The sequence below is a fragment of the Hermetia illucens genome, chromosome 4 (genome assembly GCF_905115235.1).
Source record: "Hermetia illucens chromosome 4, iHerIll2.2.curated.20191125, whole genome shotgun sequence".
Lineage (NCBI taxonomy): Eukaryota > Metazoa > Arthropoda > Insecta > Diptera > Stratiomyidae > Hermetia > Hermetia illucens.
Window position 1 is genome coordinate 105,555,790 of NC_051852.1, and position 13,136 is coordinate 105,568,925.

Below are 13,136 nucleotides of genomic sequence, written 5' to 3' on the forward strand. Positions count from 1 at the left end.
ATAGAGTATCCTATAAGCCTCTGTTCGCCTTCTTGTTCTTCACAGTATGGTCTAAAGAAATTCGCTTCCAATACGTTTTAAAAGTTTTTTATAATTACAATGCGATCTCCGAAAGTTTAACCAGTCTTCATTCCTTTTAATTTTACAACTAGAATTTAGAAGTTTTCTGATTGAGTTCCTGAGTCTCTGCAGTTCTCGGTTTCACCACGGAACTGTCAGGTAATAGGACAAACGTCTTTGAAGCACTCTCAAAATGTGCGATTCAGAGTTTGCAATTAATCTCCCATTTCAAAAAAGTCCCTAGTTGCCTAGAGAGCTGTATTTTGTTGTCAAGAAGGCCATTGAACTGTGTCTAGTCACGAAGCAAATCCCTCTGCCACCAGTAAAATTTGATCTTTCGCTATGACAGGGCCATGCCATCGCTTCGATAAGCGGAGAGTCCTGGAAGTAATTTTAGGGCCTTCCATCTATAAATCGCACTCCCTTCTTGGCAAGGAGCATGAGTGCCATCCGATATTCCCCAGCCGCTCCTTTATAGCAGTGATTGTTTTGAGTATATACAATATAACCAAATATCCTCGAGATACCTTGCATTTACGGTCATTGCGATAATCTATCTTGACCCTCTTAGTAATCGAAACGTTAAAGACGTCATTATACATGATATTCTCGCTTTGTCGCCTTGATAAAAGTTCCACGCACTCAGCATTTCCCTAGAGGGTTCATATGGTCCTGTAAGACGATGGTTTACCAGAAGGCTTGTCAGCCAAAAAAGGGACAAAAAAGCGCCAGCTTCTGTCGTTTCCATGACAGAATCAAGATCCCAGAATTTGACTGGCTGTAAACTTAACAACTACTTGACAGGCTTTGTTTGATATATCGACGAGACCTAAGCCTTTGTTGCTTTATATCCTTCGCTATTGAAGTGAGTATTGCTTCGTTATTGATTGCATACCGCCGCAATATTCTTCATTACATTTCAAACGAACTTCTGCACTATGTAATAAACCCTGAAGTTGTGAAGGTCGATGAGGCCAAAAATAAAAAAGTGGCAGAAAGTTGACCACGTAGGGTCGCCAGCACTTAAGTGCAGCGCCATTGAAGTGTGTTCCCCTGACAAGCGACTATATGCCTATATACTAGCGAGATTCGGAAATATGAGACGATACTTTGGACGCTTCAGCTTCGAATGGTCCCCTCAGGAGTATGGCCGATGTACATCTATAAATACCAAAAATCTTTCTCATTTTTGGGTGTGCAAATTAAGTTACCGGTATGGTATAGTATTCACTTAGGTTTTAAGATATATCGTGATTTAGCACAGTACTAAAGAAAATTAGCTCTGTAATAGAACCGAACTCTCCCTTCCGGTATGTATCCCCTTTTTGGCAGGCAGCAGAAGGGAGTATAGACTTTCATTCGTAAATGAACTTCCTGGACCAAGCCTTGAAATGACTGGCGACGATTTTTGCTCTCCATTCTGTTGGATCCATCACCAGCCTGTCCAGCATATCCTCAAGCTTTGCTAATATGCAGCTTGTAAGAGCATAGCAACGATGGACAAAATCATTTGCTTCCAGTTGCAGGCCGCGCAATTACTTCCGTATGGTTTCGTTGCCTCACACACCCATAATCCCGCTTCAACTGTTCAATCGGCTATCAATGCCAGCTGGGCATCAGAAGTCACGTGTACAAATTTGACAGCTGTCGGACTATTTGTTTGTGGGACAGATCATTATGACAGAAGCAACTTTTGTTAGTTTGAAGAAAATGGATAAAGAGGAATTTCGTATGTTAATAAATCATTGCCTTTTAGCGAAAAAAAAAATACTGTTGAAGCCAAGGCATGACTTGACAAACATTATTCGGACTTTGCACCAGAAAAAGCAACTGTTAAGAAGTGGTTTGCCAAGTTTAAACGAGGCGAAATGAGTACCGAGGACGATGCCCTAAAAAAGATGTTACAACGAAAACCCCAAAAAATCCATGAGGTGTAAACGATGTCAAAATTTCATGAATTGGGTTTCGAATTAATTCCGCATTCACTTTATTCTCCAGATCTGTCCCCCAACGACTTTTTCCTGCGCTCAGATCTCAAGAGAATGCTCGCTGGACAGTTCTGCACCCCAGTCTAGTTGCCAGTAAATAGCAAAAAGCTTTGATATATTGAAATTATTTGTAGACATAAGTGTAGTATAATATGAAAACTGCCGCTAACTGAAGAGTCTATTGCATCCAGACTGGTTCTTACTCGGGTTACCACTTTCGCTGCTTCGCTACTTTTCGCAGTATTTTCGTCGACTCCGGAAGCCTTCACAGGTTCACGATGTCCGGGTTGCATGACCCCTTTCCACATATCGATGTTAGACCAGCTGTGTTGACATCACCAGCTTCCATTTTTTCTACTTTTCCTGGTAGAGGCAAAAAAGAAGATTTTAATAGGCAACATTTAGCCTGTAGTTCCGTCTCTTTTCCAGCTAAAGTTTCCTTCTGGTCCTCTCCTGGAGAATCAGGCAGCAGTGTCACCGTTTCCAATCCCTGGCGTTATGGATGTTGCTGTACTCTCCTTTCAGGCTTTCCATTGAAGTGAAAAGCATGTCTTACACAGATTTATCCTGTGGAGACCTTCAGAATCTATACCTCGACCGTGGTTTGATTGCTCAAAGTTTTTGACTGCTTACCACTAAGAGAGTTAAAATCGTTGGCTCCATCATATTCTGACAATTCTCAGTATAGTAGTAAACTACTACAGGCTACTCCACCAAGGTAAGGTGGTGCCCGAGAGTGGTCGACTGTAGAGGGCCAAAGTACTCGGTGACATCATATAATGGAATATCTCAGATATTCGCGCTCGTACATGTAGCGCAGGATTTCCGTTAGCGGACATGATGAACTTATGTTCAGCCGGTAAGATAGGACCAGTCACTTGTCCTTATCGAAAGCCAGTTCCCAGTTTTTAATAGTATTATTTGTCAATGCTATTGAAACTCTAATTCTTGGTACCGGTGCCGGCGTAGGTAAGAATTGTATCCTCTTTTGCTAAAGCACTTGAGATTTGCCCCTGCCAGTGAACGGGAGTAGCTATCCGTATTGAATCTAGATATGAAGTTCAAACGAATTCTACATTCCTGGCCGATTGCTGAGGTCATCAAGGGCTTTTTGATCATAGACAACCAGGGCTGGCTCATATTTAGTAGCGAGGTACAGTGGCAAATCCCTCGTTGTTGATGTGATCTGCTATGTGGATGGATCGGTTGGGAGACACACAACAAGGCAGAGTAGCTCTACAAAAAAAGGATGTGTGTCTGACAAGGGACATTCGACAAGGCTTTCTTGGAAGATCTCTTGCTTGAACGCTACTAATTTGTCGTCATAATCAAAATCAGGAGGTGCTTCTCATAGGTTTTGTGCCAACACATCGTATTTGCATGACGAATAGAATTCACTATAGTCCTTCGAATGCTATAGTTCTCTTGCGAAAGTACTTTCATATTGGGCAAACAAGCTTAAGAAATAGCACACATCTACGTTTTTCTAATAATAGTATTTAGATTAGCTTATTCAGGCTGTCTACTGTACATACATACATATACCAAAATTTTATAATTCTGCTGTGAAATTATTATAAACTACGTTTTTGATTCCTTTTCAGTGCCGATGATTGGCTGTCATCGCCTAGTCCGGGTAGTTTACAGAGCTCAGCTCCACCTTTAAGTCCATCGCCAGGCTCACAAAGTCATAACTACAATACAACCATGTCGAATGGATATAACTCACCAATGTCAACTGGGAGCTACGATCCGTACAGTCCAAATGGAAAAATGGGTGAGTATTCAGTCATATTCCTTCGACGCTAATAATTATTTTAAATGGATAACAATCACAAAAACTTCTCGATCTTTTCTCAGTGATATGTCGGAACTACTCCTATTCATTTTAACCAAGAATGTCAATCCAACAAAAACACTCCTTCACGATATGTAGAGTCAAATTCCATTTCCGCACTTGCCAGCTATCAAGTTCGCCTAATCTCAAAACTCAGCATCTCTGATAGGTTTGCAACATCGTATTTCAAAAGAATCAGACAGCAACCTGTCATCAACAGAAAATTTGCATTTCATGAAGGCAAAGTTAAACCAATAAATGACAAGGCACTCCAGCAAGGAATCAGTCTTCCTATTCCTGTAACAGCGGGATGCCTGGAAATGTATCTTTCTGCAAAGAAAAGAATTTACAAAGTGAATAGAAGATACCTACCATGTGTATGCATCCTCAATTGGGAACATCGCGGTAAAATTCCATGCCAGATGATTTCCTTTCTTCCCCAAGGAATAAAGCCCCAAAAATTCTCTTAGCAATTTTCTTTCAATTTTCGCCAAGGGTAGGTCCATTGGTTTCTTTACGATGGCAGAATATAATGATGAATCACCTTCACTTCAGGACTCGGAATTGAGGTCGTCGTTTTCTTCACTGTATGCAAATTCTTCCTCAGCCAGACGCAAACAAAATGATATTTTTAGTATGTCATCCGCAGAAGGCATCTGTTCGGATCAATTAGGCATCCCTATGAGATACTTTCTGGGTCTGTTCCAGAATTCATATAGTCATAAATACGAAATTCCTGAACACTTACGATACGACTACGATGGAGTTCTGAAAAAGGACTAGTTGTTCGTTGACGGATTTCTTTTCTGTTGTGTTTTCAGTCTGGAAGGAAGATTGCGGACTCTTGGTGGAGATGACTTTGTGGATGAATGAATGGTTTTTCTTTGCTTTGAAGTCACATGAATTACTAACTATAAATGCGTGTGGCAGACATTTTGATTTTATAGAAAGCAAAAACGTTTATAGAGGAAATGTAAATCGAAAACGGTTTTCTTAACGACATCGAAATGCAAAGAAAAAGGAAAAAAATACTTTTCTTTACACAAGTTTTGTCTCTCTTGTGATGGTGTCGCAAAGAACATAAACTGCAAGATAAAAAACCTTTTCTGATCTGCAGTTTCCTAAATGTCGGGATATTTTGATAATGGATAAAAACCTAGACTTTTGAGCAAGTAATTATTTTTCATGTATGAACATCGTTTTGCAGGACCGATGAAGTCCGATTGAAATTTTTAAGTAAATTTAATATAAACGAAGATATAAGGTTGCCATTATCTCTTAATATACATTTGCGCCATGGTTATCGGTTTGCGGAAATATGTCTCAGACGAACACGAGGTCTACATTCCTTCTTTACTCTTCCGTGCCACAACATGAAGCCACTTGCCCGCCATTCTAGGATAATGGATTCCGTTGCGCGGCATAGGCAATAATAACGTAGTCACCCCTTCGTAGAGTTTGATCTATTCACTCCCACTTCCGGCTACTAATTAACACATCTACTGGTACGTGACCGGTAAGCCGATGTAGTCCTTCATTCAAAGTTGTATCAGGCAAACTATCCCAATGACAAGTGTTGTTTTCGATTAGGCGTGTGCTGCTTCCATATAGCATCATCAGCATATAGGGAAAATGTTGGTGCGTAACAATCTCAACTTGATGTTGGTAATGCAATATCTCCGTTTCCAGATTTTAAACACAACAGCAAAACCGTATCTAGTGCTTTTAATGCGTCGGGGAATTTTTAGTCTGATGCGACCATCAGTAGAAACCGCACCCCCAAGGTAAATAAATTCATCGACGCCTTCAATGATCTGCTCATTAATTCAGATAGAGAGAGTGCCATAAATCGTCAGACTGAGGACTTGCATTTTGTTAGTATTTACATATTTTCAGTTCGAATCTGCTTAGCTGCTTTTCCAAATCCAAAACTACTTCCCGAAAGTCCAACACTCAATAAGAGAGCCAGCAGATATGATCAACATAGTCAAGATGTTTGGGGAAAGATGTCGTGGTGCATTGAACCCCTTCAATACCTCCGAACAAGGCAACATTTCGCCGATAGCGAGAAGGAATAGTGCCGATGACAAGCTGCAAACGTGTCGTACTTCCCTACAGGCTGCGACATTTTGCGCGGTCATATTTCAAAATGATGTTAGCTGTTAGTATTCTGGGATTCCCCTCCTGCCGCTCTCTCGTGCTCCTTTATGCATTCTTGGGTAAGATTCGCTATTAATTTGGGTTAGGAAAAAAGAAATGTCGTATTTGTGATCGAAATTTGACGCTTTATTTAACATACTTAGAATTATCCGATTAAAGTTAAATATACGCCGTTTTGTTCACAAACCTGTTGCCACTTAGAAAGCAAATTCATTATCGCCCCTTTATAAAACCCCCCTCCTTATTTGCAAAAAACTCAGACAGCCAGTTTTCGTAAGCCTGCTTTGAGGCCAACTTAGTAGCACTAACAGCGTTTTGCATGGACCGGAAGAGATGGTAATCATTTGGTGCCATGTCCGGACTATACGGTGGGTGCAATAGGACATCCCATCCGAGCTCCCGTAGCTTCTGGCGGGTCATCAAAGATATGTGAGGCCGAGCGTTGTCCTGGTGGAACAGAACACCATTCCTATTGACTAATCCTGGCAGCTTTTGGTCAAACGCCTGCTTCAAACGATCGGGTTGCTCACAGTAGAGGGCCAAATTAAGGGTCCGGCCATAGTTGAGCAGCTCATAATGGATGATTCCCTTCCAATCTCACCAAACACACAGCAAAACCTTCCTGGCGTCAATCCGGGCTTGGCGATGGTTTGGGCCGGCTCGCCACGCTTCGACCACGATCTTTTTCGCTTGAGGTTATCGTACGTGATCCACTTTTCATCACCAGTTACCATCTGCTTCAAAAATGGGTCGAATTCGTTCCGTTTCAGCAGTGCATCGCAGGCGTTGATTCGGTCCAAGAGATTCTTTTGCGTCAACTCGTGTGGCACCCAAACATCCAGCTTTTTTTGAAATCCAATCTTCCGAAAATGGCTCCAAACCATTTTATGGTCTAAACCCAGTTCCTGGCCAATCGAGCAAATGCTCACATGCCGGTCTACTTGGATGATTTCGACGATTTTATCGGTTTCTATAACGATTGGCCTACCAGTAGGGGGTGTATCTTCGAAATCCACTACACCAGAACGAAATCGATCGAACCAACGCCCATAAACTTCACAAATTTGTTTGGCCGCCTTCGTTGGATTTTTACCTCTCAGGTAATAAAAACGTAAAATATGACGAATTTCTTGCTAGGTGAACTTCATCTTTGACGCGCTATAACTTGAGACTGAAACATACGATCACAACACTGTCAAAGAGACACTTGTAGCACAGATTGTCGTCTTCAAATCGCTGTATAGTATGACCCGACGCGATAAGTAAAACAGAAGATATGTTTAAGTGTCGCCATCTATTAACAAAATACGACGTTTTTTTTCCCCCAACCCAATATTTGTGACGACAAGAAATTATTGCATTGAGGACGGGTGCCCTTATTCGTTGCCTTAGCTATCATCTCCATTTTCCACTCCTTCGAAGGACTTCTTCAAAAACTGCAGTGGTTGGAAAAGAAAGTTCCGCGGATGGACCGTTAACCTAGAGTTGTGTTTACTTTTGCTAAAAGCTGTCTGGCGTCCTGGCCTACGCCACCGCTCCATCTTAGGCAGGGTCTGCCTCGTCTTCTTTTTCTACCATAGATATTGCCCTTATAGACTTTCCGGGTGGGATCATCCTCATCCATACGGATTAAGTGACCCGCCCACCGTAACCTATTGAGCCGGATTTTATCCACAACCGGACGGTCATGGTATCGCTCATAGATTTCGTCATTGTGTAGGCTACGGAATCGTCCATCCTCATGTAGGGGGCCAAAAATTCTTTGGAGGATTCTTCTCTCGAACGCGGCCAAGAGTTCGCAATTTTTCTTGCTAAAAACACAAGTTTCCGAGGAATACATGAGGACTGGCAAGATCATAGTCTTGTACAGTAAGAGCTTTGAGACGTTTCGAGCGGAACAGTTTTTGTAAGCTGAAATAGGCTCTGTTGGCTGATAACAACCGTGATGTTTGTGATGTTACTATATTATCACTCTTCTCAAAATGTGATGTGATACCACATTACCTATTAAAGTGATGTTTCTCGCACTGGAGACTATGGTGAAACGAGGAGCCTATCCTTAACGTCCTTGGCTGGACTGGCGAAAGGTTTGCGATCACCTTCAAGTTCTTTCGAGATACGGTAGACGATACTGAGATAATTATTGTTTGTGCATCATAATAATCAATTCTCTTTCGTCAACGCCATCCCGGATTTCAAATGTATCACGTTCGCCCCCGCTCCCAGGAGCAATAAGAGCCTTCACTTACCTACGATCCATTTCAAGTTTCCTTAAGTAACCATATATCATGCTGCCCCTTGCAAATGTAGCCGCTGACTTGATTTCCTCTAGAGAAAAAACACTTTATGATGGCAGGCCAATCCTTCTCAATATTATCCAGCAAGCCCGTCCAGCAGGAAAAATAGTTCTCCCAACACCAAAAGAAAGTTGCATCACGAGAGTGATCGTATAAAGGTTAGGGAGTCAAAGCTCGCCAATCCGATGAGTAGATGCGAACGCATTGCACAAGAAAAAGCAAATAACCACCAACGAATTTCTAAATCTACTGCTGCTCTCGATGCACTGCATTGCAATGATTTTATGAGAGGCTTTGTGGTCCAAAAATTTGGTAGTAAAGGCAAGACAGAGAAAGCTGAGGAAAGCCACAGACCTCTTGCTATACGACAAGCAGATGCAATAAGCATTAATTTGCCAGATTCAGGTTTGCTTTCGACAGGCTTTCCAAAGTAGTGCTTCAAAAGGGAAACGAGTGCCGCCTTGAGCACCCCACGGAATTCTCGCCGAACTTGGAGAAAGCGAGTATTTTTAGGTGCCGTGATATCGTTGTCGACGTTCAGACTAGCCGACTTCATTGATGAAGACTCCAATGACATTTTAACCATAAATTGTAACATCTTTGCAACTACCGTGGTTGCCTGAGATGCCTTTTAATAAGTATACATACTGTCGCGTATTCCTCCAAGTTCAGAATTACACCTACCATCTCTTGACAGTATTTTTTCCTAAGGTGGTCGATCATGCTCGGTTATTCTTTCTTATCTACCACTGATCGAATCTTTCAGATCCTCCAGATGCTTTGCGGATAAGTCATCTGCAGACCGGAGTCGAGTTTACGTCACATTATACAGAAGGTGACCTAATAAGACCTAATAACGTGTGGTATTCCCAGCGATGATGAAATATGTACTTTCGACGCAACTTCGGCTCTCCCAAAATTTGAATGTTGTTTCTCGAACTGGTTTCAAAAAGACACAAGGCAGGTTAAAAACTCGTTCTGCATATTCATGACCATGTTCAAGTTAATGGGTACGTCGAAATTCCGTCCGATTGTTGTCGTTTCCATTCGTGGATTGCAACTTGACGCCACATCTAATTGATGGCAAACAAGGACCAGCTGAAAAGAAAGAAACGCTCACACTTTTTTGGTCCATGAACTCCTCTTTGGACTAAGCACTCAACTTTATTTAAAAACAAACGTTTGGTCCAGGGGATAGGCCATCAAACGATGCCTCACTTAGACCTTGGAAGCAGCCTCACCGAAAGCGGTTACTAGGAGTGATTCACATGGCCGTTGCGCGATAGCGAGAAAACATTTGTGGTTGCCTTTTCATGTCTATTTTCCTCGTTTAGGTCTCGCTAGATGCGGGACACCCAAACTCCGAAATTTTTAGATTCACACTGCGCACAATTGGTATCCTTTAATTACGGCGACATCATCCACAAGTGGTGGAACCTTACTACATGTTATACGATTCGGAATCGTGGTGAAGTGCTCCATCCTCCCTCCCAGCTGCTCAACATCGTGAATGGGGAGTCTACCGCTAACCTCCCTGACAGGGCCATGAAGAGGCTTACGATCACCTGGAAGTTGAATATGCAGTATATGATGGCGAAAACGTTTCATCCGGTAGCTTTTACTTTCCTCACCAAGACAATCGTGAGGCTAGAATTCTTCTTCTCACTACGCTGCACATCTCATACTTTTTCATGTTCCAGCGCATCCCGCTAGTCTCCGCCCGCAGCCATTACCAGAGGTTTCAGCTCCTAGGGCTGCTCCAGATTTTCGCAGTCAGCCAGGTCTTGTAACAAGCTTTTCGGTCACGCTGCTCCTAGGACAAGGCTGCGAGAAGGAAAGGTAAGGAGCTATCTGATAATGGTCCTTTTCGACGCCAATGTCAGCTGCCCTTTTGTTACGCACATTCAGGAGAAAACTCCTAAATTCAATGAAATCATGAAATCAATTAGCAGTATCAAAGCCATCTCCAGATAGCTGTTGGCAAAAGTGATCAGATTTGATGCAGCTAAACCGAATTTGTTAAATTCCACATATTCTCAGTACTAAGTTCTCACATCGCTTCACGGAAATCAAAACGCTAATCTGAAAGCTTTGAAACAGTCAACTATTCAAAGCAGTTATTGATTATTCCAGTACTATCCCCAGTGTACTCAATGGATGTACTATATGAGACAATAATAAGAAGAAGAAGGGTTGACTGAATAGTGAATTGAATTTTCTCTGCCACTTGGTAAACGAGTGCGGCCTTCCCTTTACCACGTGCTTGGAGGTTTAAAGCTTCGCTTCCTCAAATCCTGTCGAGTAGTGCATGCTCAACTGAGTGTTTGTGTCGGTTGGCGAACTGGAATTGTGGGATTGAATGGTTGGAGTCACAGTGCTCGTCGATGATGAGTTTGATGGTCCGCTCGAAAATCTTGGCGGAGGATGAGAGAATTGAGATAGGCCTGTAGCTATCGGGATTTAGTGGATTTTGGTGTTTTTTAGGGATAGGAAGAATTCGAGCGCTCTTCCAATCTGTGGGGAAGTGGGCGTTGATAAGGCAGTGGTTGATGATGGAGGACATATTGGGAGCAATGGTTGGGGCGCTTTTCTTAAGGACGATGGAGGGGATTTTGTCAAGTCCAACCGATTTCTTGTTTTTGGAGGCGGCGATCGCCACCCTGACGGAGTCTGGACTGACAAAGTGAATGCGGAGGATATTCTCTCGCTGACTTGGGTAGGCGAGGGCATGGGTGAAGTGATTTTGTGCGGGTTGGGGAATGAGGTAGGAAGGGTGGGCTAGGAGTTGGGAGATCTTTCCGCTTACCTCGTTATCGAAACTTGGTTCACGGAAGTGGAGGGTGCAGTGGTGGGCTTGTTGGAAGTGGTGAGCGAGGACGGTCACTTTTTCTGTGATACTGAAACCTATTCACTGTTCTATCAGCTTATATATACTTGATTCAAAAACAACATATTATTATTAAAAACAACATAAACTCTTATTAAATATTACGCTAATGTTTTTTTATTTTTAATTGTTCTTCTACGAAAAAAAACTACCTTCGAAATATCTGGATACCTATCGCTCTCTTTCAGACGCGTGTAATTTAACATAGAATTATATATTTTTGGTACTGTTGAATTCTCTGGGCATCGCAGTTTCATTAGCTTAAGATTTTACGAATTTTCTGTATATTCGAATTTTTGAGTTTCTACGCGCTAACACACAGCATCCGAACCACTGTGCGAAAAGCGTAAAACGCCGAAAATGCTGCTTTACACTTATTTCTCTGTATACCTAATTTTAAAATTCTTATTTCGTTGGAAAACCATTAAAACCACGTTTTAAACCATATTTCCTTTCAAATTATGTAAAAAAAAACTTTTTTAAGTAGAAAGACCCTTTAGGGAAATCAAAGTTTAGGAGTTTACGTTGACAGTCACTTGCCTATCTTCTCTCACTTGGATTGTGATTTGTTTATACTGAGTCCAAGCTTAGCATCCATACTAAGTCGTAACCTTTCAGGCAATGTTGAAACATACGCTACCCGCCTGCCTACCGATACCTTCTCCTAAAAACGAATGAATCATTTCTCCCGTCTTCAACTCTTCATCAATCTTCTCACATTTTTCAACTGACTTTCAATTTGCATCTATAAATAATTCACCTCACTCCTTCCTGCCACCTCAGTAACACTCGCTTCCGTGGAAGAGCTTTTCACTTTCAACCTGGCCGTCGCCTCGTCGTAATTCGAACGCCATCTAATTTCTTCGTCATTCTTCGCGGCGAAAACACTTTCAGTTTTCACTACTCGCACTCAGATGTCACTGCCATTGCGAAATCCAGACCAAAAGAAAACCCAACAAAAATGAATTGAAAACAGAATTGGCCGAGACAGAGAATGGCGGCGAAAGAGAGAGTGCGAAAGCGAAATGCCACAAAACAACGCCAACGACACAGCACGAGCGCTTTCGCCGTGCCGTAGGCAATGACCGCCAGCCGCTCGTTATTGGGCAGAGTCGGCGACGTAAACATAAACACCACAAAAGCTGGTCCGACTGAATGGGCAGCAGCCCCCCTCCGGGGACCCCATTCCGCCGAGACACAACCAACGGCCACATGTGCTGGGCCGACATGCCTTGCATGTGCGAAAGCTCCCGCAAGCTCGGGCCTACCGGCGCAATGTGTCCGGGGCAGGCTGGCCCCCAACGTGGGGCAATGGCAATAACACTGCCCCGCGAAGGGAAGTGGCAACTGTGCCAGTGTCTCACTCACGCGCAGGCCGAAGACTCGCCAGACACAATGAAACAGAGACACACATTCGGCCGCCAAAATAAATAACGTTACCCCGCGCCGTTGCCCCCGCGATAGCTCCAACTGTCTTTTCAGTGGGCTAGTGTGTGTAGGAACACGGTCAACTCGCGTTGTGTTCGCGACGCTGCAATGTTGGGGTTCGCTTGGGGCCAAGGCGCTGCGCTTATCGGACAGGGACGGTATTAGGCGATGGCGGCGGTCGTGTCGTGGCCATGGATCAGCTGCTGATTATGATTTATGCTGTTATGTTGTGTCGCTTCCCCGCCCGACCCCCGAGAGCACTGCATTCTCCTGGCTGAACTCAGAAGGGGGGTCACAGCTCTTTATTGTGCTAAATTGGATCCTCGGCTCCACATTGTTTATGCGTGGTGTAGGTTGTATCGACATTGGAGCTTCAGAGTTTTCGGACAGTGGATTTACAGATGGACGCGTTCGTTAGAAAAATGCCAATAACGTACGTACGTACGTACACTCAGTCCCAAAGGTACTCACTCAACGCA

General features: G+C 43.1%; 1 protein-coding gene across 2 annotated transcripts in view; it reads left to right on the top strand.

The window, feature by feature from the left end:
- LOC119654354 (ecdysone receptor) overlaps positions 1–13,136 on the top strand; it is an 834,675-nt gene that overhangs the window by 305,890 nt on the left and 515,649 nt on the right. For both annotated transcript variants that reach the window (XM_038059699.1, XM_038059698.1), the window contains exon 5: positions 3,653–3,825. In XM_038059699.1, coding sequence (XP_037915627.1) covers positions 3,653–3,825 — 173 coding nt within the window. The remainder of the gene's footprint in view (positions 1–3,652; positions 3,826–13,136) is intronic.